General features: G+C 34.9%; 4 protein-coding genes across 5 annotated transcripts; 1 reads left to right on the top strand and 3 right to left on the bottom strand.

Moving 5' to 3' along the window:
- Positions 1-1,438: 1,438 nt before the first annotated feature.
- On the bottom strand, positions 1,439-4,857 carry LOC132704218 (elongation of very long chain fatty acids protein 6-like). Of its 2 annotated transcripts, none has more exons than XM_060674111.1 (2): positions 4,607-4,857; positions 1,439-4,148 (listed from the first exon to the last, which is right to left on the bottom strand). In XM_060674111.1, the coding sequence occupies exon 2, from the start codon at positions 4,050-4,052 to the stop codon at positions 3,198-3,200; it is 855 nt and encodes a 284-aa protein (XP_060530094.1). In that variant the 5' UTR covers positions 4,053-4,148; positions 4,607-4,857; the 3' UTR covers positions 1,439-3,197. The 2 variants fall into 2 exon arrangements, with proteins under 2 accessions (XP_060530094.1, XP_060530095.1); XM_060674112.1 differs by lacking the exon at positions 4,607-4,857 and adding an exon at positions 4,210-4,567.
- A 3,376-nt stretch (positions 4,858-8,233) lies between these two features.
- LOC132704217 (pyridoxal kinase) lies at positions 8,234-9,614 on the bottom strand. Its single transcript, XM_060674110.1, has one exon. It carries the CDS (start codon positions 9,347-9,349, stop codon positions 8,462-8,464), a length of 888 nt encoding a protein of 295 aa, XP_060530093.1. The 5' UTR covers positions 9,350-9,614; the 3' UTR covers positions 8,234-8,461.
- Positions 9,615-9,707: 93 nt separating this feature from the next.
- On the top strand, positions 9,708-22,770 carry LOC132704216 (actin-binding protein IPP). Its single transcript, XM_060674108.1, has 5 exons — positions 9,708-10,582; positions 10,632-10,900; positions 14,205-14,445; positions 14,502-15,066; positions 19,072-22,770. Exons 1-5 carry the CDS (start codon positions 10,098-10,100, stop codon positions 19,300-19,302), a joined length of 1,791 nt encoding a protein of 596 aa, XP_060530091.1. The 5' UTR covers positions 9,708-10,097; the 3' UTR covers positions 19,303-22,770.
- Positions 22,771-26,428: 3,658 nt separating this feature from the next.
- On the bottom strand, positions 26,429-27,222 carry LOC132703345 (coenzyme Q-binding protein COQ10 homolog B, mitochondrial). Its single transcript, XM_060672531.1, has 2 exons — positions 27,008-27,222; positions 26,429-26,955 (listed from the first exon to the last, which is right to left on the bottom strand). Exons 1-2 carry the CDS (start codon positions 27,085-27,087, stop codon positions 26,502-26,504), a joined length of 534 nt encoding a protein of 177 aa, XP_060528514.1. The 5' UTR covers positions 27,088-27,222; the 3' UTR covers positions 26,429-26,501.
- Between the last annotated feature and the right edge of the window lie 60 nt (positions 27,223-27,282).

Consider the following 27,282-nt stretch of genomic DNA (forward strand, 5'->3'; position numbering starts at 1 on the left):
CATCAACAGGAACACCGGGATGGTCAACTAACTGGACGCAAAAAGAAGAAGAAGAAGAAGACCCTCCTCGATAAATATTTGTTATTGTATATATAGTTTTCTTTAATTAAACTTGGACACGCGGGGCGCCTCGCGGTGACGCAACCGCTGATAGGAATAATGTCGAGAGCGCGCGCGCGCGCGACATCTAGCAGCAACGGGGACGGAACCGACGGTACATAATTAGCTCGGCATTAAAGTGACCGTTCAACGACGGACGGGTTTTCTGTCGAGAGCGCGCGCGCGACATCTAGCGGCAACGGGACGGAACCGACGGTACATAATTAGCTCGGCATTAAAGTGACCGTTCAACGACGGACGGGTTTTCACGGCAGCCCCCCCCGAGATGGCGGAGGGGCGGGGACTCTACCAGCGGGGGCTACGCCCCCCCGCGCGGGCCCCCGACCGGCACGCGGGCGAACAAAGACAACGGTTTGGTTGGCACCACGGACCACGGTTGGCACCACTGACAACGGTTTGGTTGGCACCACTGACAACGGTTTGGTTGGCACCACGGACGACCGTTTGGTTAGGTTGGAACCACGGACGACAGTTTGGTTAGGTTGGTACCGCGGACGACGGTTTGGTTAGGTTAGGGCGAGTGGCCAATGGGCGAGTGACCTTGAACCAATGGGCGAGCGGCCAGAACATAAAAAAGAAGAAGACCCATGGCTGACTGGCCTATGGTCGATTGGTCTATCGGCGAGTGACCAAAAATAAGAAGACCCATGGCCGAGTGGCCCGTGGGCGGAGAGCCCGTGGGCGGGGGCCCGGGGGCCGTGACCGGGAAACCAAAAAGTGAGGTTATGTGGGCCTGGATGTCCCTTTATTCATCTACTAATTATTGTTGGTAAATATGGAGCTAGAATATCGCTACACTCTTTAATAAGTGGAACAGGTATCAATTCCAAAACATCGTTTGTTTTTCAAGTAGAAAAAACATACTTTTCTCTCTGATGAGTGTAAAAGTAGCAGTCCCATTTATACTGAACAAGGAATCAACTTTTAATCGTACACGAGCTGCAAAAAAAATTCCGGACTCATTTGCTATTATTTTATTGCCAATGACGACAACAATATTATTAGCATTGATTGTTATATTGTTTATAATGTTTTTTTACCCAATTTTTCGTTCGTTTCCTTTAAGGAATGTCTATAAAATCCAGCAATGCTGCTGCATGAAAAATTCTTTGTTCATGATACGTTTTGTATTAGAGCGTCGGTTATGTTAATAGTATTTAAAGGTTAATCTTTAAGCTGAGTGATAAAATAATCTCAAATTAATTTGCTTTAAGATTTATGACAATTTAATCAATTATTGTTGAACTTGTCTGCCGAATACTATCAGTCTGTATTCTTGTGGGTGAATTTGTCAGGGACGTCAGAAAAACGAATCAAACAAGTCAAACAACCTTCTATTCTTATTTCACAAACACACAACTGCAAAACTTCCTTAAGCTGTTTTAAAAGTAAATCATAGTCCCCTAAGGATGGCCTGTAGAAGCATATAATTCACAATTTGCTAACTGCCAAACCAAAACTGACTGCGCAACATTCAAATACTTGTTCCACGGATAATTGTTTAATTTCTTCTATATCCGAACATTCATGCGCGACATTATTAATCAAAATTATGCTACCTCCATGTTTAAACATTAAACTCCAGTTTGGACTACCATAAACCAATATTCTGTGAAGCACAAAAAAGGTTGGGTCATGTTCTTGTGTGAACATGTCAATTATATTCATTTTAATATTGAGAGATTGTAGATTTAAATGGATTAATGAGAGATTTGAGACCATTTGACAACTTCAAAGTAGGCGAATAAAAACTTCCGTGTCTCACCTGCGCAGTACCTGGGTCCACCGCTTTGAGCGTAATGGGTCCCCACATCATGTATAGTAGGTATAGGGACCTCAATGTACAAAAACCCAGGTCTGGTCAAATACATGCAGGTAGCCGCCCACTGGCTCTCAGACTATGACGTTTCCCGGTTTAAGAAGCGCATGTGATCCGAATGCATCATTAGCTTTAGGTACATTTGTGCAAAACAACACGATTTTTTGATCGACTGAAGTGTGAGGTGACGATCACTGACGAACGCCAAAATACCAAAATATCAACCGTGACTAAAGTACCGGAAATGATCGAACCGGCTCGCCACAGTGCTTAATGAAAACGTTATAATGTGATTGCACACACCTAATCAGTACACAGTATTTTACATTAAAGAGTAAATAATTTTTTCCTAATAATAATTTCCTGAGAAAAATTGTTTTACCATTATGATGAAAAAAAGCATGCTTTGCCTATTTATACCAAGACCAGCTATTTTCTATTATGCATAAGTAAACTATCGGCAGATTTGCGTTCGGGGTAGTAATACAATACAGGCATTATTTTTCTTAGTGGTAGTCTCATGCTGAGTAACCACAGTAACAAAAAAAACGCTGACATAAGTTTTTTAATGTTATCATTAATTAAAAAAAAAACAAACATTTTAAATCAGATATACAAAATAAATACTTATTTCTAATTCAATTTTGAAGAGACTTACAGGAAATCAAATGAACAACTACAAATTTTTATTTAACTTGCAAGAAGCCTATGGGCATTTTTTAAAAACGGATAAACCTAAAAGGGGTCACCTTCACTATGGACTTAATTTCCCGTTACTTAATCTCTAAAAACAAAGCATATGAATACTGTACAATCTTTTAAAAAAATGTCCGTCTGCGATTACTTAATAAATAACAAAATATACAATTGTGGATACTAAAATTATATGGATATTCAAAAAGGGGTACCTAAACTACTAATAGCTAGCCCATCAAATTCGCCGCATTAAAAATACATAAGAATGTAACAGGCAACCCCTTGGTAAAATAAAACCAATTGATCGAAACCCTTAAAACTGACGAAAACACGTACTTTCCTAAAATTTGTAACTTTTATGTACAAATCGCATATGAAAATTTCTAAAACTATTTAACAAAATGCAAGGTTTTAAAACTGGAAAATTTTGGCAGTACTTACGCCTACCGCTTGCTATATTAAAATTTTAACAATGCGCAACTAGTGCGATTAAGCTTCGATGTCGGGCTAAACAGGAAAATGCCTTCTTCTTCAATAGGCGTTTTTGGCAACTTACACTAAATTAGTGTAATTTTGTTTTCATCAAGGGATACTCAGTCGTTACTTTTTTGCGAGCCCTCTTGTCAGAGGACATGTAGGCCTTGTAAAAGAATCTTGCAAACAATACAAAATAACTGAAATACATAGCGATGGACAACTTTATATTGAAAGGCGTAATATGGCACTCGGCCTGGTTTTGAAGTAACTGGTGCGCCCACAAATTCACAGCGCAACCCACCACCATCTGCAGCAGTTGCAAAGAGGTGATAACCATGGCTATCTGCCTTGGAGGGCTGTAACCCATGGATCGCAGGGCATAGTAAGAGTACATTATAGAATGGACACAGTAGTTCATAACTATGAACCATCTAGCACTAGCTGTATACTCTGTATAACTAAACCAGGAATAAAGGAGGACGGTGATGTGATGGTACCAGTGGAGAAATATCAATGGCTGCTTTCGGAGAACCACAAAAATGGTGTCACCCAGCTCCGGAAGCTTGCTGAGGACAAACATCCAAGTCCAGAATCCAGACACCTTGTCTTGTTCGATAAACGATGGCACACACACAGAATGATACAAGCCATGGTGAGTTAGGGTGTGTAGGAATTCAGGCACAGTCCGGCATGCCCCCATTATGCTAAATGTTGCAAGAATAGTGTTCCACAAAGACAGTGTGCCCCTCAGTTCAAATCGGGAACGGTTCTGCATTAAATACTGACCACCAAATATGAACACCATGTAAGCACCCACATAATAAAAACCCAATGTCCAGTTATCTTGCATCCAGGTGCGGGTCTTCTGATGGATGAAGTCTGATTCAAAATTGAACATATAGGAGTAGTTTGGCAAAGTGACTTGGTTGTACTCTTTCATTTTAATAACTTTTTGTTCAACACGTTTGACTGCTAGCTATTTGGCAGGCTGTTCATTCAATGGCACATAATTTCAGGTGCCCAGCATGGATCTTACCTAAAACAAAAAATACATATTTACATTGAGAAACCCTGAAACGAAGGCAGTTAATACTAACCAAAACTAATCAGTTAATAATTAATCAAAATTGTAAATGACAGTTAAACACTACACAAAATTGATATGGCATAATTTTATTTTAGGTCACGCCATGGAATGTATTAAAAACACATTTCAAAATTTAAAAATTCCAACCAGTATCCATGTCACGCGGATCAGAATAGACAATGGGCGATTTCTATCGTAAAGTTTGGAGAAGAGAAAGTGCAATTTGATCTCGCGCGCGAACGAGGTGAAAAGTTACGTATCATTTTTACATAATATGGAAATATTCATTCGGGGTGAAACTTGCTGTCCTAAAAAACAACTAACAAAAAAGTTGGGTTAGTTATAAAAGCCGGGGGCTATACGAGACGGTACGTCTAAAAAAACATCGTTTGTTTTTGTGTATTTACCTGAACGTCGTTTCAACGAACAGGTCACTAAAATCTTCAGAATGTTGACTAGAAATTTTAGCATAAAATTTAGAGCTTAGCTTAAACGTGTGACGTTGATGTTCTACATTCTACATCGATTTGTCACTTTTATCACAGACCACTAATGGGATGTTTCTGCGCTATAAAAACCACGGTGTATATAATTATTTCTTATTATATGTTAACTGTTATTTTTTTTTTAAATTTGAAGTAAACACTGCTGAAATTTTATTAGACTCATTTTTTAGAACATATATGCTTTTGTCTATAGTTATAGTCCCATTCTTTATTTACTTAGATGCGCTTAGAACTAATGTATTCATTTTTGTGCATTTTGCGATCTCGGGGAAGTAAATTGTATTCAGTTCAGGAGCTACAATCGGAACATCTGTCACATCTTGCGATGATCTACATCCACACTAAGGTCACAAGGTTGTGAAACGCTGCGGTCGGAGCCATCATATTAAAGATGTGATATATCTGGTTGAATGGCATTCGTATAATGAAAAATAGCTGAAAGGGATTTAAAAAACATTTTAATTGCTTAATATTGTTTTACTGTTTAAATTATAGAACAAATATTTAGAATAAATCATGATCTAGAAATTCATACAGAGGGTTGGATCGATATTTTTGTATCTATTTTTGACATCAAAATTTTAAGTCATTACCAGGCTTGTTTAAATTTGACATTGTTTTCGTAGAGATTTATTCATTATATTATATATATTATAATTAAAAACTATTTTCGATCAAACAAGCTGTTTTAACTTGGCCGTTAGTAGCTAGTATGGTAGTACTTATATTCTAAAGGTCCCTACACTTACCAAAAACTATTTCACTATTTATAAAGGTCATCTTTGTGTTTTTTGTGAGAACAAACGTATCTTCCTTTTTAATTTCTCGAATTTATATTTTCCACATTTTTTATTTTGTTTCCGCCATTGTCCACTATGGATTTAAACAGTTAAATTGTTATTTGAAATAGTTGGCATTATCCGAATATAAATTTATTGGGTTTCTGAAGAATTTTGATGAAGCCAAGTTTTGAGTAGTACTCAATTAATTTCCCTGAGTTGAAAAAGCTCTTGTTCTACAATTTTAAGCCAATAATAATTACTATTCTTGGTCGTCTTAAAAAAAAAACAGTAAATTGACACAACATTTTTCTATCGATTTTTTTCTTCTATTGGCAATGGTTTCAGAAAATAGGTTTTACATAATTTAATTTCAAGAGATTGCTTAAATCAATACAGTATGTTGTTGCAACAAATTGCAATGATATGAGCACCTATATTTGCAAGTGGGGCTTATAAACACTGCCTTTTAATATGTACTTGTTAAAAACATATTTGTTTTCATAGTCACATTAATCTTTTTTTCCACTAGTGATATATTTTATTAGACTTATGCCTTAAAAATGGGCTAGCTCATCTATTGAATGATAATGAATGAAATAATCAAAATAATAAAATACATCCATATACACAAATACATGGTCGTCCTATTACTAAACATTACATAGGTTACTATGACATATATTCTTGCAAAATCTCTAGTTTGAACACATCCATACAACTAAAAAAAGTATTATTCTGTTGTAAAACCATTGAAAAAGCCAGGAAACTAAACCGATAACTTATAACCATAATCCATAATAGTTAGAATATATTAAATCTCGTTATATTTAAAGAAAAACACAACTTAAATCAAATGGATTCATTGCTATATGTTTATTTATTTATAGAAAAATCAAATTGGACAACAAGTTCCCTGGGTTTCTTTTAATTCTATAACACTTTCTCTTTATTCATGTTTACTCCTTGGTTATCAGTACTGTTGCTTTCCTCCTTGGATTTGTTCTTGTTCCAGGCGCAATCACAACTAAATTTACATCCGTTAGAGTCTGTTGATTCTTGCACTTGCTTACTCTGCCAGGGATTCCAAAATCTTAACACAATCGGTTGAATGAATTTATGGAAAATAAACAGCAATAACGGTATGATAAAACAGGGCATACAACCAGCCATTTTTTAGAAAATTCTGCTGCTAAATCTAAATAATCTATAAAGCAAAATATCTATGCGTCGAACAAGACACACTGGTGGTATTTTTAATTACGCCGATTGGCCAAGATTGTTAGGATCACTCGACCAGTCTTTTCCTTGAAAGGTGACTTGTTGAAATACATAAGTGTTGGCTACAGAATAAAATGGTTTACCAAATTGAGACAGAACGTTACTAGAATTGCAGATTTACTGATTGATGACATCCACCATGGATTGGCCACCATTATCGACCAGGACTTAACTTTAATATCTTCTTAATCAAACACACCATGCTACGGTTTCAACTTGACCTTTGTACGGATCCAGCGTAGCTTCCAAAACAGCAAATGCTTCTATGTTATAGTGTTGTATCAATCGTTCATTTTACGAGGACCGAATCAATCAGTGACCGATTTCGAAAAGGACCGAATCATTTCAATTAATCGTTCATTTCAATACTTTTTGTTGCCAACATAAGCGGCAATAGTCACCGAATCCGAACAGTCCGAACGACCGATTCAGATTCTTTTGAATTTGAAATATTGTTGTTTTTATATGTTCTGTTTGCTGTTTTAGTTAGTATAATATTTAGCTGTGTTCTGCTGCATAATTATTTTATCAAAATAGGTGCTACGCATTGGCTCTACCAGTAATACATTAATTTGTTTAAATTAAATATATGTGTGGAAATAGATACTTCATTCAATATTCAATTAAACACAATAAGCAAATCTACCATTCGATTTCTCAACGCAATACTATAGAATAATTATAACAATATCCCATTCCTTTTCCGTGGCCTGTCTCGGTCCTGCATTTAAATGAATCGTATTCCGCAAGGCGAATTCGATTTGTTTTGGTACGGTCGTTCGATCGGTCGGCAAAACCACAAATGCAATAAGTCTATAAGGTGCATTTGTCCAAATCACCCGAGGCACTGGCGACGAACACCCGAACGCGGCCGCAACATTTATCCAAATAGAGAGGTTAAAATACAAGTGTAAACACGGCTCAGATAACAAATTAATTTATAAAATGCGGTTAAATTATTTTACTTTGGTTAATTATCTATATAGGTGGTTTCCAATATAAAGTGTACTTACAAATAAAATAAAATTTTCAGTTTACGAAATAGAGGTTATTGGACATGATAACAATTTAAGCTATTGTTTAAGCTAGACCTAGACCAAGCACAGTTGTTTTTAAATATAGATATCAATAATTTCTTTTAATTTGTTGCGTGTACGCTAACACTAATTAGATCATTTTTCGATATCCTAAAGTAGGTAATGGTTATTTCAAGCGTGTATTAATATTATGGTAAACTTACATCTCAGCTCCGCGGCTAAAGAAGGTTTAATAATACTTACTTTATTTTTGCTGCAGTTACCAACTTTTGGCAATACCAAATTTTTTGTTTTGAAATTAATTAATTTTTAATTTTCCAATCACTATAATTATCACTATACATAGCTTGAACTGGGGAAGTACATATTTACTACAAGCATTAATAAAAGAATAGTACTTGATTTGGCACTGGTCAAAATCCACAAAAAAACTTTAAAAATGAAATTGAAATTACAAGACACATTTTTTATTGTCATTAAGGAATAGGCTAAAAATGCAACTAACAATTGTCTAAATAATAATTAATATGATTTTGCAAAAAAAAAAAAATTAACAACACATAATGCTAGTTGTCCCACCATGGGAAAGAATATTCTTCTAGTCATGGATATAATTTAACATATATTAATATAATTAAAAGTCTTAACTAGAAAATCAACTAATCCTCTACAGTGGCTCTGTAAACAATCTTTGGATTAAGTATATCATCTCGACTCTGTATCAACTTAAGTTCCATATTTTGAGGTTTTAATTCTTTGCCCCTAAACTGGTCCAATGTGCGGGTCAAAACTGCCTGAAGAGCAGCCACAGTTTTTTCGATAGAATCCTTTAAGTTTCCATTACTTATGTGCAAAAAGGACATCAGCAAGGCTGTGAAAAGGTCTCCAGAACCGGTAAATAAAGCAGGAAGTTTAATAACCTCCAATGTAAGTTTAACAGGAGTGGATTTTACACTGCTTCCAAAAATACAGAGTTTATTGGCAGCTGATGCTAGTTCTGCAGATGATATAACCACTGTTTTACAACCTCTTTCATGTAGTGTCTTAATAGCAGCCCAAACATCGGTGACAGTATTTATTTTCATGTCAGTTAACAGCTCAGTTTCAAACAAATTCGGAGTGAGGATGTCCGCCAGCGGTACAATGGAATTCTTATAAATTGGAATTAATTCAGTAGGAACATAGAGTTTGCCATTATCACCCATAACAGGATCGCAAACATATATCACATCAGGATTTTTGCTCTTCACCTGTTTGTATAAGTTAATAATTTCTCTTAAAAAACTAGGAGATCCAATGTAGCCAGTAAGCAAATGTGTGTAGTGGTCAATATCATTTTCGCTCAAGCCTAATATTAAATCTGAAAGCTCTTTCTCTGTCAACACCTGCCCCTTAACGGATTTATAGCCCGTGTGATTAGAAAATTGCACGGAATTGATTATGTCGACTTCAAATCCCAAAAGTTGCATGGGAAATACAGAGCTTTTATTCCCAACATACCCGGAAACTACGTGGCTTTGAATGGAAAGCACTCTGGGAGACTCCATGACACGACTGTCTTACCTCTCGGGCAGCTACTATCCACGAATAAAATACCAAAAACAATTAAAAAAAACTATTATGAATTTTTATGTGGAATCTTGTAAAAGAAAAACTAGTTCTGTTTTTCATTATTGCCATAGGATTAATCAGCTGACCTTAACCCTAACTTAAGTACGTCAGTGGCCTTGAGTGAGCTAATATCAGCGATATATGAGTTTCTTTCCTTATCTTTGGCTACAGACTTTGCTCATGCTAATGTGCATAAACAACACGAAACATATTTGCCATTGGGCATAGATAAGGAAGGTGGAACGGGCTGAATAGAATAATTACTTGGACATATTGCTCCATTTTACGACGATCAATGACGTCCTTATCCGCTTTGCTTTATTTGTATTAGTTTATGTTTTTATGTATTTGGTCTTTAAATGGAAAAAAATTCGCAATAAAAAGTAAATTTCTGATAGAGAACAACGTAAATAATAGCAAATATTGCGGCCGAGGGAAATCTTACGACTGCAACCTTATTTTATTCCGTCGAACCCTACCAATGTAAACGGAAAATCGAACGCGACTTAAAATCATTTTCGCTGTCAAAATTTTTGTCATGTAAACAAACAAGAGGGATTTAGTTTTTGCTTACTGCGTAAAAGTGCTTTTAATGTAAGCTACTGATTGAATAGCTGTTTACGGCTCAAATCCGGTGAAAATTGCAAGTCGCAGACTCGTTAGGCGTGTCCGCACCAAACGAAAATGCCGCCATCTAAATTGTCCAAGTATCTGAAAGATGAACCCCAAAACCCAAATATCAAGAAAAGCAAATTTATTTCCGATCAGCCTGGGGAGAATATTTGCTATGATTTCACCACAAAACTAATCAGTAATTTAAATCTATTGCGACGGGAGAATAGGTTTTGTGACATTGATATTAAAATTGGAACTAAAATATTTAGAGCGCACAAAGCTATATTGTCTGCCAGTAGCTCGTATTTCCACGCTATGTTCACTGGGGAGTTATGTGAGAAAAATAAGAAATGTGTGGAATTGCATGGGATAAACCCTCATATTTTTGATGTTTTGCTTAATTTCATGTATTCGGGTGAGGTAAAGGTGAACAAGAATATAGTTGAGGACCTCGTTATTGCTGCAGACATGTTTGAAATAATTGAAATAGTTACAGAGTGCACATATTTTTTAATTGACCAACTACATGAGACCAACGTGATTGGGATTTATTTGTACGTCAATTACATTTTAAATGGACAACATTAATTTCATCCATTTTAGATTTGCCCGAGATCACAATATACTGGAATTAAAGGTATCTGCTATAAGATTTATCGAGGAACATTTCCCTGAAGTGTGCAAAGAAGAAGAGATTTATGAACTGGAAAAGGATACGTTTATTGGCTTCCTTGGTTCTGAATATCTAAAAATTGTATCGGAATGTGAAATGTTTCAGGCAGCCCTCAAATGGATCAACCATGACATCTCTAACAGGAAACAGTATGTTTTTGATATTTTGAAGAAGGTGCGACTCCCTCTGATATCCTTCAGTAAGTAGCAATTGCAATTATATTTATATAAGTCTATATGAAGTGCAAATAGCGATAACAAAAGTGTATAATATTTTGAAATTGTTGATAAATTTTTATCTTCTTGAATTTAAGAAGTTATTTGCTTCTAAATTTTGTTTTAATGAAAGCATATTTTTGATCACTAAAGTCTGGTGGTTCTTCACGATTTTCGTTTCTTTTTGAAATAATGCCTTCTTTTGTTTTTTTCATTTAATTGCTTTATTTGTTCCTACAATTTACTTGAGGTTTCTTTATGCGATTGAACATAAGAAGAAATGATAGCGTTATCATTTAGATCAAATGGGTTTTGAAGATTCAAATGACCATTTATCACTTCAAAAGGTGTAACTTTTGTCACTGTGTGTATCCCATTCCTGCTCTCTTTATGAGTTGATCTGTAGTTAGCTCTTTATTTTCTTCCTTAAGACATCTATAACTTTCAATAATACTTGAGTGCAACCTTTCAACACCGGAGTTTGAATTACTATTTTGTGGTGTCGTAAAATGTTATTCGATTCGGTATAACTTACAAAAGTCTTCGAGGTCCTAGTTTTTAAATTCTGTTCCCTGATCTGAGGTTATTTTCAATGGTAATCCATGATGCGTTGTAAAATTCTAAAGGTTTTCCACTACCTCGGTTTCTGTTATGCTTTTTAATGGATACGCTTGTACATAGCGCGAACATGCGTCAATTATTGTAACGTAGGCTTCATGGTTTATCCTAAAGGTATCAATATGAATGTGTTCGAATGGTTTTGATGCTGTTGGGGTTGAGTTAAATTTTATCACTGGTGGTTTTCGATCATACATATTCTTTTGGCATACGTCACAATTGTTAACATAATTTTCTATATCGTCAGACATTTTTGGCCAATAATATTTTCTACTTTACTTTACTTCCTCCTTTCGTTTATTCCACGATGGCACGTTTTTGTCGTATGGTATAGACTAAGTTTTTCCTGTTGGTCATCTTGGGTTTCGATGTCTTCAAGAACTATATTGCAATGAACTATTTTAAGTGCTGAATTTTTGAAAGTGTTTTGTAACGTTACAGCGAAAATTCGAATTAAATTTTCCGCTTGAAAGTAAATTGCATAAGTAGTTTTTGGTTTAAAGCATTCCTTCATGATGGGGTCATTTTTCGGGATGGTGATATAAAATCGATTATTAAACACGTTTTCTTTCCTTATTAAGAATTTTCCTACATATCCTCTTGTTAATATTATTTGATTTTTAAAATGATTTAATGGTTTTTCCGAAATTGGAATTTCGAAAATTGGGTTTTCCGCTGAGGAATGAACTGTCTCATTTTCTTTTAAATCTTTTAGATTTTCCCGTTGGTTAAATGGGGTTTGATTTGAATGTCTGATAAAATTTCAATTTTTTGTTCTTCAGGTTTAAACAAAATTTCATTTAACGTTAAGTCGTCTAGATTTGACAATTCGTCGTTACCATGTAATAAAAAGTCGCCTATAGTTTCATCCGCCTCTCCTAAGTAGTTAAATATCAAGTCAGTTTCAAGAGCATTCATACCTATTGGATATCGTGATAAAGCGTCCGCTGCTTGATTGTTTTTGCCTTTTTTATATTTTATTTCGTACTCATACTCCTCGAGTTTAAGTCTCCATCTAACGAGTCGAGAAATTGGCTCTTTTAATGATATTTGTAGGGGTTTATGATCCGTGTAAATAATAAATTTTTGTCCGAATAAATAAGGTCTATAATATTTACAGCTCCAGACAATTGCTAAGAGTTCCTTTTCAATTGTCGAGTAGTTTATCTCTGACGGGTTTAGCGTTCTTAATGCATAGCATATTGGTCCGTCTTGGGATAAAATTTCTGAGATGGCATATTTTGATGCGTCGGTTGTTAATTCAAACTTCTTTGTAAAGTCGGGATAAGATAATACTGGATCCGAAGTTAGCACATTTTTGCACGTATTAAAAGAATCAATGAATTATTTTGTGTTCGACTTTGATATTTTCTATAAAGATGTTTAAAGTTTGCGTTTGATTGTTTTGTATATTTGATTGGAAAAAATATTTTTTAGCAATAGTTGGACATAATATCGAGCGTGAACTACCCGTGTCTATTAGTACTTTAATATTTTGTTTACGTATTTGAATATACGATAAGCGTTGTTTAGAAGAAAAATTAATTTCTACTAGGGTTGGTTGTTTTCATCATTTGGATTTTGTATTTCAACGTTTTGTTCGATATGCGATGTATATTCATACTCATTTTGTTCATAATTTTCCTCAAATTCGTCGTAATCATTATACTCATTTTGATTAACAGAATAATCAAATTTTTCATCGCATTCTTGATTAAACATTTCTTCGGCTATAAAATTCGGGGGTTGATTGTTGTTAGTAAAATAATTTTATCTTATCGGTCGTCTTGTAAATAATTATTTGTTTGTCTCGAGATACCTGACATTGGTGTCGGTTTAGGAAGTTGGTTGGGTGATATTTGATTGGGTTTGAAGACATTTCGTGGGGGTCCGAAAACTTCCCGATTTGTTGGAAATCGTCTATGAGGTATTTGCCTCGGTTGGATATTTATTGGTTGAGATGGAAATAAAAAATATATAATTTATGAATCAGTATCAGTAGGCGAAGTGAATACACACGTCTCAGCTCCATTTCTCTTAATTCTATAATAGTGAGACAGCTAAATCAACAATCTATTAAATTTCTGCGGATTTGTATGGACGAAATTCTTGAGTGCAAACTCAGGAGCAAGACATTATAGACTTAGAAACCTTTGAGTTTTGGCCTTGATTCACAACAGGTAACCACAGCTGACCCTCAGTGCTACCACCTTTTTGATAAGTATGTGCTGTTGGTTTATTATTACTACATTTCTTTTAGAAGTGCACTTCTTCGGCGTCCCCTGTATAAAATATTGTCGATATAACATGCACAGTTTTTCATGAAACTGTTAATTGTTTTTACGTCAAGATATCACACTTTATCGAAGCGGGGTTAAAAAAGAAAAATCTTTTTTTTTTGCGAACAAGATAGCAGATGCCGGTGTAGAAACAATTATTGGAAGAATAAACTATATGTTCCATTTGATCTTTTTTGATTTCGGGTAAAACCGGCAACATTGCAAATTTTACATCAGTGGCAATTATGGCCATATTCCAAGTTCCCCAACAATATCTTGTTTTTTTTTTACATTTTTTTCTAATGAAAATTTTAAAAGTCTGTGATTTGAACATTGATCGGGATTTTAAGTACTATTGAATATTGATGTCAATTGATCATTTCCTTTTCAGGTTTCTTGGAACAGGCGATCGAAAACTGTTCAGATAGCAGCCTCAAGGTGGCTTTAAAGTCGGTACGCAGCGACATAGCTAACCGAAGGGGTTGTCTGGTACCTTTAAATGTCAAGCCTCGAAAATGCGCCAAGAAGGACATTTATGTTATCGGCGGCTCAAAGAGGGAATTGCACAGCGTTTGGGATCGGGGTCTTGAAATGAGCTATGTATCCATTGAGAAATTCGACACGTTTAGCAGGTTGGATTGAGTAATGTCCAGTGCCGAATAGGTTACACTTTATTTGTTTTTATCAGAAAATGGACCAAATTGCCAGATATGAAAGTAAACCGCTTAGTACCTGGCGTGGCGTCCATGAACGGGCACATCTATGTGGTGGGAGGCGAGGAGGATTCAAATATTCTATCCAGCTGTGAAAGATATGATCCGGTAACCAAAATATGGACCTCTATCGCTAGCATGCTGATATCCAGGTGTGAGTTTGGCCTCTGTGCCATGAACGGTTACCTCTACGCAATGGGAGGTTGGGTCGATTCCGATATGTGCGACTCAATTGAGCGATACGATCCGAAGGTGGACCATTGGGAACTAGTGGGGAATCTTACGGAGCCAAGGTTTAGCATGGGTGTGGTTGCCTATGAAGATCGGATTTATATGGTGGGTGGATGTTCTCTGAATCAGCGTAATATGCAAGACTTGATGAAATACAATCCAGCTACTGGCGAATGGCAGAAATTGCCACCTATGTCAATTGCCAGGTTCCAAATGGGTGTGGTCGTATTGGATGATTACTTGTATGTGGTGGGGGGTACCCATAAACAGCAGGTGCTCAACTCCGTCGAAAGGTATTCTTTTAAAAAGGTAAGATTCAAGATTTTGACAGTCTGGTACTTTTAACCATTTTAAACACCGGTTTCTTATCATACAATTACCATCCTGATGAAGAATGTATGGTTTTCCAAATTTGGACTGGAGAAGGCATTTGTTTCTAACCATATCTGTGTGAACAAGGCGAATATTGTCTTCACCTGACCTCCCTGATCAAATTGTGCTAGAAAAAAATTCGATTTTATAGAATGGACATGTTAACATTAAAATGTTAACTACAACAATTTGAGAATAACTTTTATGAAAATCAACAAGTTAATATGACATATCCCAAGTGCATTTCGTGATTTGTTCTTAACTTGTCCTCTCTTCTTTTCACAAAGATGGTATCGGTTGGTTAGTCTTTAAGAGACTTGCACATACCACCCATTGTAAGTACATTTTAAAGCAAGCACATAATATTGATGATTAGCATTATTTTGCAATCTTGTTGAAATTTTCGTTTTTGCTTTGTAGTTTGTGGATTATTGTGAGCTTGGTCCTTGAACTAAAATGGAAACTTATTGAGAACATTATGGATCCTTTCTGCATTTTAGGTTGTTCTGATATTCAACAACAAACATAGGTTTCGAATAAACAATATTTCTTTGTTTGCTAAATAGGTACGGCAAGTTTAAAATCCAATTTTTGGTAACATTCTGGTAAGATGTTGCTTCTATATTTTTGATATTGGAAGATAAATAAAATAGTAATTCCAAAAGATCCGACATTTTTCGGATTTGTGAGAAATTAGAATAATGTCAACATACTAGATCTGATGAAAACTAAAGCAATGAAGAAAGTTACCCCACTAAGTTTAATTATACAGACCTAACATTCAGCACGATGAAGTACTTGGACTAACTTTGCCCATAATTGTAGTCTTTTTGGAAGTATGTGTGAAATAAAATTCATATTTTTTGTACTTCCTATGGTTAATTATAAACAAAAATTATTTAGGTATTGTTTAAATGTTAAGTCACTGTGTTCTCGAGAAGCATCTCCCGAAGTTCTATATATTGGTTTTTCTGCATTTTCTAAATTTCTAATTTTTTCTCTTGATGAATGTATTTTTCTTTCTAAATTTTATGAAATCCAGTTTCTCCGCGATCATCCCCTTTTCTCCATTCCAGCGATGTCCATTCTAATATTTTCTTCGGCCATCTATCCAAACTAATTTTTGAAAGAAACTTCCGAAAGCTTCTGTAATATTTACTTTGAATTTCTCCTGTTGGCTTCTTCGGAAGTTCACTGCAACTGGCATTTTACTCTATAGCCGTTTATATAATGTTTGAGAGAGCGGAACCTTTTGTTATTTGGCTTAATGGCCTAGAATCCTTCGCAGATTTTCGCAGCCATTTAAACTCTATACACACACCATATCGTTGAATTAAAAACTAAAAATAATCTATTCTTAGATATTTTTATTAATAGCACAGCAGACCTAACATTAGGTCATTCTGTTTACAGAAAGCCTACACAAACAGACCGATACCTTAATGTATTGTCACGTCACCATCAGTCCCAAAAATCATCTGTTTCCAACTCTCCTGTTTACATAGCCGCAAAACTATCTCAGCCCCGGTCACTAAATGAAAACACATGAAATCTGCTTTGCTCTATAATAACTTCCGCATTAGACAGATTAAGAATTCCGCCACAAAATACACTTCAGCACATATCATCACTGACCACATATTAAAATTTCTTGAGAAATATAATATTAAAAACAGATTTAGCACTTGTCCAACAAATCTTTCCACATCTTCGATCTGTCAAAGACAAAATTCCGTTTGAGATATCATGAGTTTATGGCATTCCGTGCATATGCGGTAAAAAATACATACATAGCCTTTTTTTTTACTAAGTTGAAAATCGTGTACATTCTTCTCCAAGATAAAGAAATTATACGACATGAATACGAAATATTTTTTTATGTGTCCTAAAAAATAAAATTAAGTATCTAAAAATTCTAAACAATAACAAATAATTCTTTTAAAAACGTTTTTGTGAATACCATACCTTGTACGAGATAGAAAGTGAAATAAAAATGAAACAAGTAATAATAAAACAAATGCTCCATTTTCCACTAGTTCCACTCCTTTCACAAACCACGAATTAAATAAGCGAGACGTATTTGATGAAAATTTATAGATCTGGGAAAAACAGATCTTGACAAATTTTCTTGCCAAAAGCGCGTTCTGACGAATACTTACAGACCTGTGAAAACATATCGACTCCAACATATTTTTATAATACTTTCAATATTTTATTACGCAAATGAAAATAGGTGCGATTGCTGTGTGAACTTAGTTTTACCTTATTTCACCTTGACGCTGAGAAGTAGGTCATTTGTCTTAAGACGTATTAATATTATTATTAATTATTAATATTAATATAATGGGTTTATCTGTGCAGTTTTGTTTTGCCTTTTAATATGCCGCGAAAAAATGTTTAAAGCCAGGAATCGAAAACTGTGGTAAAAAAAATATTCAGGGCACCCTCGTCTGTTTTTCTCGAACGTAGAACGCACAACTACCGGGGTATTATCAACAGCACCGTTGCGTAGATGTAATCCAAATTGTGATCCGAGTTTAATAAGAATGTGGGCAGCTGAATCAAAACATTTCAAACATCAAAAATGTCTTAGTAAACCAATCTTGAAAACACAACATAAATTTAATCTACTTAAGTTTGCAGAAAAATATGTAATAAAGGATGACTTTTGGCAACGTCTCATATTTAGTGATGGAAAAAAATTCAATATTGATGATCCACATGGATGTAAGTATTATTATAATGATTTGAAATTTGATAGACAAATTATGCTTCGAAGGATTAATGGAGGAGGTTAGTTGTCTGGGGCGGTATTCTTAAAAACCGAATTGGCATTTATCGTTGGGTGTATGACTGCTGTTAGTTATCAAGCAATTTTACATGATTCTTCTACCATTCATTACGGCGACTGAAGATGAAAACATAATTTTTCAACAGGATAACGCACACACTTATAGCTGCAACTACAAAACGGTAGTTTCAAGACTTTTGTATTAGTTATTAGAATGGCCAGCAGTTAGTCCAGACCCAAATCCGATACAGAACATCATATTTCAACTAATTCACTTAAGGAATTAGTTGATAGCATGTCTAAAAGACTAATAAAAGTTATAAAAAAATTAAGGTAGTTGGACGAAATATTAAGGCAGTAAGCGATAAATACAAGCAGTGCAAATGATTAGATGGTAGGTTATTTGAGATCGTCACCATTATTAAATAAAAAATATAACTAATATATTGACACTTTTATTTGTACCTGAACTATTTTCACAAATATTCAATTGGTTTTAAAACGAAATCTTTAAATGTGTATGAGTATATTGTACTATATTGTTTATAGTGGCTATAAAGTATTTTGAAAGTGCTATAAAAAAAACGGGAAATACATATTTTTACGAAATTAAAAAAAAAATTAAAATCTAAACAATTAAAAAAAATCGTGATTTAAAAAAAAATCAATGTTTTTTTCAAAAAATCAATGATTTTTAATTTTTTATTACAAGTCGGCCTATATTCATTACTTTGTTACCTGATGTGCCCTTTTTTCTTTCATTATAGAGAGTGAGAAATTCGTTATAAAGCTTTCTATGGAGACCTAACAGTGCAACAAATTTTGTTTTTACTGTATCTTGCTGCAGTGTGCTAGGTACGTTTTTTATAGAACTGTTATTTATTGTTTCTTGAGTGACATCCATCGACACAGCCAGTGTTGAATCGCGGACGAACCATTTTTTGAAGCAACAATCCATACAACGCAAACATGAAACTTATGTGACAACGCCGTCATTCCATACTTTACTTGTGAAGCAGTCCGCCAGGGGTCTCATTGAGTTGTAAAATCACCAATACCATGGAATGTTTTGAACTAATTCTATTTTATTTAGTTTTAGTTTGGCGATGTAAAGTTTGAACTTTGATCCTACGGATTTCCTTTTTTTTTAGAACAAATGGGAAATGGTACCGCCGATGAAGCTGGAAAGGAGTGGGCCCGCTGTGTCCGCGATTGATGGCTTCTTGTACGTCATAGGAGGGGCTCAGATGCACGCGACTCCGTTCTACAGAGCCCAGTGCACCATCGCCGACGTCGAATGTTTCGATCCGTACACAAACTCATGGTCCGACTGCCCGCCATTGTCCGAGACCAGGGCGGAGGCGGGAGCGGTCGTTATATGATCTCTAACCTATTGGGCTCCAGGCGTGTCGACTGAAGACGATTAGCCTGGACCCTTTGGGCATTTTTGTTGGTTTTGTAGCCGGGCGGGGTGAGTTGACAACGAAAATTTTCTGATGGAGGCAGCTTTTAGTTTTTGCGTTTAGGGGCGAGTAGTACGAGATTAACTCGGATTTATATCGCATCGTTTTGATCAACATCAGGAATCATAAAGATCTTTGTGTAAATAGCTGGCCGGTGTTGCAAAATTCATTAGAAAAATTGTTAATTTAGAGGTTAGAAATCAAAATGGGGCTTTCTCAAATTTGGTTTTAATTTACATCTGATCTTCAAGTGTGACTTGTAGTTACTTATCTGACGTTGCATCGTGTGCACTTCACGCTTACAGTTTTTAGGCAGGTCATAGGTTTACTATCCTAGGACTCATTCAAAGGGTTTTTGTGCTTAAGCATGTATTTTCAGAAAATATTTTGTTTTTCCTTTTGGGAGATGTCTTATCTCTAATTTAATTTTAGGTGCATGCTGTGCTGTGCAATGTTCGCTATAAATGTCTTTATATGTACCTCAGGACAATGTGGTTGAATTAATTTTCTGGTGTCCACTTCAAATATAACGTTTTACGTAGTATGTACCTAGCCACTGTCTTTTTGTGAATTTTCGCTAGTTATTATTGCATGCCCCATCTGAAAAGTCAAAAGTAAAATCTGGAAAAAATTGTTCCAATAAAAAACTGCTAGTAATTAAATTAAGTGGTTTTCTTCAATTTTACAATTTTTCAACTCCAAACATTGTACATCGAAAATAATTACGTTTTTTTGTGCTGACCCCTGAGTCTTTGAATGAATTTTGTAACACCATATTATGTGTCTAATGTTGGTATAATCAATAGACAAAGTAGAAATATGTATCAAGTTAGAAATTTAGCACCGACATAACAAAGTTGATGGTATTTAGTATCCAGCATGAATGCCAAATCTACTTTATTCTTCCTCCCCCGTATTTAATATATTCGCTATTAGCCCAATATTTTTCATCCCACATGTATTATTTCATAAATTTTTTATCTATCGAGAAGCGTTTCCCATTAACATAGGGATAGGGAACACTAATAAAGGAGGACCAGAAGCTGTCACAACTGTGAGGAGTTTTCCTCTCGTGATGTTATGGCAATGGGTATTTGGGGTAATCGTTCCGCATCGTGCCAGTTGACCCAAATCATACATATCCTGTTTTGCCTCCAATGTCACCCTTTCACAAATTTCAATTTGGATGACAAATTTGAATGGAGGTAATTCTGTATGAAATAAAGTGAATGAAGGATAACTGCAAAGCAAGGCCATATATCTCACAACTTTTGACCTTCACAAATGTCTACCTGGGCCATGGCCATCTATTTGTGCTTGTACATGTTTCTATTTCCATTCCAGACAAATGTCTCAGTGTTCTGATATCCATATCTTACCCACAAATTTCCTCCAAATGTACTTTAAAATGTGTCATGTAGCTTTCAATGGTTGCTGTATAGGTGTTTAAATGTCATGTATATTCATGTCGTTACACCCTTTACTGCGCAGATTGGTTATCTTTAGAGGAAATGCACCTAATATGAGACACCTTTTTATTTTTGTTAAATAAAGGGGTAAGAATGTTTAAAAATATGCAAAGGCTAGACCGTTGTGTATACTTTTAATTTATAACGTTAAAATTATTCAAAATATTAATTATTTTGGTGAAGTAATAAAAAGTAGAAAAGTCAATTTTTGTTATTTTCAAATTTTGTCTCCCAATGAAGGACTGTTTCAAAATAGAAAACCTAGAAAAATAAGGAGAGGAACTAAAATAAAATTATTGTTCAATCATCAGTTGAGTCGTCATAATGAATCTGTTTGATACAATTTTAGCCCTTTTGGTACTTTTAGCTTTGGATTGTTGTTTGCTCTTGGTCCTGGAGGCTTTGGTTTTTTATTTTCTTTGTTTTTTTTAGTTTCTTTGTTAGGGATTCTTCCAACTTCTTTTTGTATGTTATTAAACTTGCTTTACCTTTCTGTTTATTAGTATTTGCAGAGGTTGATGGCATTGAGCAAACATCTTTTGCAGAGACCAGCAAATCATATTTATCAGACTTGATCTTGGTTGATGGAATTGCCTTGCTACAGGTTTCTTAGACTTTGGAAGATCAACAGCCATATTCTAAAGGACCCCATTTTCATTATTTGTTTCTTGTAATGGTCGATTTTGCTTTCCTTCCAAGAAATCAGTGTGCCTGAAGACACTTTTGTTGCAAGGAAAGAGACCTATTTTTCTAGATGAATTAAGTGATGCAACATTAAAAAAATTGGATCCTTTTTTCTTGGTTAGTTTTTGATTTTACGAGGGAACACTAATAAAGGAGGAACAAAAGTACCAGAAGCTGTCACAACTGTAAGGAGTTTTCCTTTCTCTTGTGATGTTATGGCACAACCGGTTTTTCCTTCAAGCCAATGATTTTACTTTGTTTGTTTAACGACCGTGATACCTGTTTGGTCAACTTTGTGTGACCTATGTGAAGAAAAATTATATTTTTCCATCTCCTTTTCAAATATTTTGAAGAATTGTGCAACGTTTTCGGCACCCTCGCATTTGCCTATGAAGTATATACCGATAACTCGGATAACTAGGGATGCTTTAAACCATTTATAATTGCTAATTCGAACGCCATATAGTTGATATTTCTCCTTTGAAGACCAAAATACTTTGTTTCCATTTGAATTCAGTAATTTTTCTTTCAAAAGGAAGTGAAGTAGTTTTGGTGAGTTGGAACATTGAATATTTTGGAGGCCCTAAAGTACCCCATCACCTTATTTCTTACTGCATTAACAGCGCTAATCATGATCCCACTGCATTTTTAATATGTTTAAGCGTCTGCAAAAAAATTTCTTACAATTATAACAAAACTAAAAGCGCTCCTAATATGAGGTATCTTATATTAAGATCCTTGTTGTACCTCATGTTAGGAACCTTAGCAAGAAATTATTTACATGTTTTTTTCCAAACATCACATAAGTTTTTATTCATTTTATTTATTTCGAACAATAAAACAACGTCCACACAACAAAGCAAATAAGCAAAACCTATTAATTTTCTTATCTATTAAACAAAAAAATCACCTCAAATTTTGATATTGCAGAAACGCATAAACCCACATACACGTGCCGTGTATTGACAGCAACTAAAATCAATTCCAGCTGATTTCAGATTTCACCGTACGATAAATTAATTTCGGACGTTGTCGCTAGATGACGACTGTCAGTTGACGAGAACATAATATGGTGTCTCATAATAGGTGCCAATGTCATATTAGGTGCCTTTCCTCTATATTCGTTTGAAATGATAAATCGAATATTTTGGATCATTTGAGAAACTTGATGTAAGCTGTTGTTTAACATTTAAAAAGTTTATGGAGAGGAAATGAAATTATGCGCAATATATATTTCGCAATAACATTAATGTTTTATTTTTGTCCCTCTCCCCCTCACATCTGTTTTCTGTAGTAACGTTTCTTTAAGTAAAAAAATACGTGATACGAACATACTTTTTAATAATACCCTGGTTTGCGACATTCTCTTTTGTTTTTTTTTTCTTCACTTAATTCGACAAAAGTTGAAGCATACTATGAAAATTTTGAAGTTATTTAAGATCAAAGATCGTAAGGCGCCAAAAAGCGTCGACGGATTCGTGATGTCCTTGCCTGCATTCATTATAATCCTTAAACAGTGTTCTTTGTGTGTAAGTATTTACTTGCAACATGATTACTCCGATTCAATGGGCATATTTATAGTATTGGAAAATTTTAATTAAAATAAAGCCTTTTTAAGTACGGTAATGCGACGGAATAGAATTGCAGAGGTAAGTTACAGGTTCCATTAGGGTGGGCTAACAGAGGCCAAATAAATTAAGGTATCATAAAACAAATTGAAGGTACCGCCTATATAAATAGTTTCACATGATTATCAATAAAATTAATTTATTAAAATATCAAGGTGGTGAAAAGGAAGCTTATTTTTACTTCGCCGTCGGTTAAGGAGGGATTTTTTGTAAAAAAACTGAGCAATTAAGTTCATAGTTGTAATGTAATGTTTTATCTAAAAATGAAGTCAATAATTTTGTTTATGAAATTAAATATTCTGATCAGTTTTTCAAAGGACTTTCCAGAGCCTACTGTAATACCTTTTACAAAACTTCTGGATACATCCTGCGTCGGTTTTTGCTGAGTCGAACTTGCTAACGTTTCGTCAATCATCCTGTTGACTTATTCAGAGCTGGACTGAAACTGTACCTACTTATATATTGTTTGACGGGGGCGGAGCTAAATGAGGGGCCTAAACACCGTCTCGGATGACTGATTTCCATATTGGTGAGAGGTAAAGATCTGAGTCACGGTTAAGATTATTAGGTTGCTTATATATTTCTATAGACTTTCGGATTTTTCGTTGATAGAGGAATTGATTACATGCAAGAATTTTAGTTTATCGAATAAAGTTTTTATGTCTGGTTTCGTGGTTGTGTTCGGCAACCGCTGATGAGTTTATTTGTCGTAGTCTTAAGGCTCTTTCATGTTCTGGTTGATATTTTTCGTCCGGTCTCTCCAATGTATTCTTTGCCGCATGTGCATTACAGCGTACCATACATATGCCAGTTTCAGTTAAGCTCTGAAGAACCCAACAGTGTGATTGGCGAAACGTTAGCAACTTCGATTCAGCAAAAACGGACGCAGGAGGAATCCAGAAGTTTTGTAAAAACTATTCTTATCAAATTAATCATCGGCTAATTATTTAAAACGTATGAAATCCATTGGTAACTTAATAAGTTGTATTTATAATATGTAGTAATTTTAAGGTATTAATATGTCGCGACGCACCTGAGCCGCGCGAATGACGAGCCTGATTCGTGAAATTTATACAGGGCTCGCGAGCCTTCCTCATGCCGCGCGGCGTAGGCGTTTTCTGACGGTTTTTGGCGCGAGCTCAAAGGAATTTTGCGCGTCCAGTGGGACGGGTTCGTGATAGTTCGTTTGCAGGAAATCGGACAACGCGATAGTTATTGAATATGGAGTGTTCGGATAAAAGCACGTTAAGTTTAGTGCAGACCTACAAATTAATCAAAAAATTGTGGGATCCCAAGCATAAAGATTACTTTAAAAAACAAAAAAAAGAGTCAGTTCATCGGGAAATCCGCAGAAGAAAATCTCCATTTATTAGCCCCCTTTAGAAAGGACAAAAATACGGTCAAGTCGTCTATGGCAACAGGAAAAGGAAAATCTTAATAGTAGAACTAGAAAGTTTGTGCGAAGTTGGTCGCGGGTTGCACTTGACATATGGATCACACAAATTCGCAGGATAGTCGCGGTAGGCTCTTTGATCAAAAAGCGCGATAAAATATGATTAGTAAAGTACCATAGTCAGCTTAAATTTGGTAAATTGACAAGTATTGAGTTTAAAAGATTTTAGTCAAAATGGCCTCCATAACAGTGCACGAGTTTTGCCTAAAAAAACACCTCGAAACATCGCATTCTGCCAAATTCTTCTCACTTCGGTTCGGTACGTTTATAGTTTTTCTGAAGCATTTCTCGAAGTTGAAAAGCACAGAACACATATTAGGCACTTTCTTCTGACTCGTTTTGCATTATTACATTATTACACGCTAAACCTGCCACTTTGCATGCCGAATAGACGTTGCCGCCGAATCTGATAAAGGGAGTGACGTCACAGCGAAGTCATGTCCCGTTTTTACGCTGCTTAAGTTCTTTAAATTATTTAACGTTTCACGACAAATTAATTTTTTAAAATATAAAATGTGTTCTGGTTTCGATTTCCAAATTTAAAAAAATGAAACAGGTTAATTAAATATATGATTGTCAAAAAAGGAAATATATGCAAAGCAGGCCCGAGCTTTGAACTAATTATCTAAACGGAAATTTTCATGTTTTTCACTAATCAACGTTCGGAACGATTTGGCCATCGTTACTAAAACTCTTAATGAAAGTTTGGTAGAATGCATTTGAGTCCCGAGTTTTGAGTTAGTGATAATTTAGACCGAACAATGTCGGGAAAACATTCCGATTCATACCAACGGTTATAGCTACGATGGCCCCTTCCTCGGAATATCTCCTCGAGGTTCGTAACATCATTAGGGATAAGTTCCCAATGTGTTTTATTCTTATTCAATAGTTTTTACGTCTAGAGTGAGTTTTGCTTTCGAAAAACTATTTTATAAACTGGAATTGGGTACAAGGACTGCCTGGATAGGATACTCGCGTCTTAACCACTTGGCCACCGAGGTCCCGGGAATATAAATTTGAGATCAGAACAACAACAAGGTTGGGTAAGATTCACTAAGCCGAAGAAATGTTTCCAGGTTTATTTTTAACGTTACTCAGCTTTCATTTTATTTTTGCATTATTATGTGAACATAGGGATGAAATGAAATCTGGTGTTTATTTGTTAGACATCAATATGACCTCAGGCCTGGATTTTTTAAATCACTGAAACTAACTCGGGTAAGTTCAGGAAGTCAAAGTCAAGTCAAACTTTGCTCTTATAGAATTATCCAATTCAAAAAATAGCAATTAAAAATGGTAATTTTAAAAGCTCAATATGGGGATAATATCAGATCAGTTCAATAAAGTCTGAGACTTGCAAGTAAAAACCTTTACAACCAACAGTAAATTTTTCCAAAAGATATCAAAACAAACTTTGACTGACTTTAGCCATCGAAATTATAAAACAAGAGATAGCTAAAAATTATACATAAAATTCAATCCACATAAGTTTTCAAATTTGTTCCCTTTTCCTGCAAACATTGATGTGCAACTCATATAATTTAAGAGTTCTCTTAAAAATAAAAACACATTGCATTTAACTTTTCTTTGTAAATTCGATACCTTTAGGTATAAAGGATCTTATGTGGGACACCTTGTACATGTCCTTATTGCACACAAAGTTAGATATTTGTTCTTGAATAGAATATCAAGAGTTGTTATATCTATACCGTTTGATTTAATATAACAATAATTTAAAGTTTTCCAATCTTGAAATGCTTTTTCAAAGAGAGGGCGGTATGGACAGCTCATTTTTCTTAAAGAACTTAAGCAAATTTGGTGTTGTTTCTTTATACATGCAATTTACTTATTTATGTTTTTATAAGCATAATATCACTGGTAAATTCAATTATTTACATAACTTAAAATATGACTAGGTACTGATTCTTTGCCATATCTTCTTTTTGCTTCATTAAAAAAAGCAGATTCCATTTGCATGACCACCTTATCGAAGAACATGGATGCCAGTTGTTTGTGTATAACAGATTTAAATTCGAATCTGACACTAAAGTCAACAATACAAGACTGGGGATTGCTTTTTAGTCCAGGGGCAAATTTCCATACAGTCTCCAAAGAATGAAACAATCGTCCGTCAAGACCCACAGCATGGACCATGTGGGGCCTTATGAGCAGTACTTTTGATGTGTAGTTTTCAACTATCGGAGGAAACCCTATCTCTAAATTTGCATATATAACATCATCTTTGCATTCCAGTATGATTGATTGGGTGCAAAAAGGTAAAAATTGTCGGTAATTTTTCACGTCCGAAACAACCGAATACATTTGCTCACTGGAGTATCTAAAAACAACAAAATACGTCACAAATTATAGCAAATTGCATAACGACCTACCCGATCAATTTTCTGGCAACATATTTCTTCTCCTTTTGGGGAATTTTGAAAAAATGCAAATATCTTAGAGGTCTGATCATTGTTACCTATGAAACATATTAATTTGGCATTGTGTGAAATCTACAAACATGATCTAATCATTGAAAATTTTGTAAATAACAATTTTGAAATTAAAGTGTCAGGTTACTAGGTTCTTCTTCTTCTTTATAATTGTGTGAGGATTACTGGTGGAGAGTATGGGCACTAGTTATACTCTGTGATTGTTGAGTATTCAT

This window comes from Cylas formicarius, unplaced genomic scaffold (genome assembly GCF_029955315.1).
Source record: "Cylas formicarius isolate icCylForm1 unplaced genomic scaffold, icCylForm1.1 PGA_scaffold_6__28_contigs__length_40554024, whole genome shotgun sequence".
Classification (NCBI taxonomy): Eukaryota; Metazoa; Arthropoda; class Insecta; order Coleoptera; family Brentidae; genus Cylas; species Cylas formicarius.

Excerpts from the sequence above, each read along its gene's own strand:
- LOC132704218 (XM_060674111.1), bottom strand. The coding sequence starts at position 4,052 with ATGAAAGAGTACAACCAAGTCACTTTGCCAAACTACTCCTATATGTTC.
- LOC132704217 (XM_060674110.1), bottom strand. The coding sequence starts at position 9,349 with ATGGAGTCTCCCAGAGTGCTTTCCATTCAAAGCCACGTAGTTTCCGGG.
- LOC132704216 (XM_060674108.1), top strand. The coding sequence starts at position 10,098 with ATGCCGCCATCTAAATTGTCCAAGTATCTGAAAGATGAACCCCAAAAC. Across the intron at positions 10,901-14,204 it reads ACTCCCTCTGATATCCTTCA|GTTTCTTGGAACAGGCGATC; the intron begins GTAAGTAGCAAT and ends TTTCCTTTTCAG. Across the intron at positions 15,067-19,071 it reads AAAGGTATTCTTTTAAAAAG|AACAAATGGGAAATGGTACC; the intron begins GTAAGATTCAAG and ends CTTTTTTTTTAG.
- LOC132703345 (XM_060672531.1), bottom strand. The coding sequence starts at position 27,087 with ATGATCAGACCTCTAAGATATTTGCATTTTTTCAAAATTCCCCAAAAG. Across the intron at positions 26,956-27,007 it reads GTTGCCAGAAAATTGATCGG|ATACTCCAGTGAGCAAATGT; the intron begins GTAGGTCGTTAT and ends TGTTGTTTTTAG.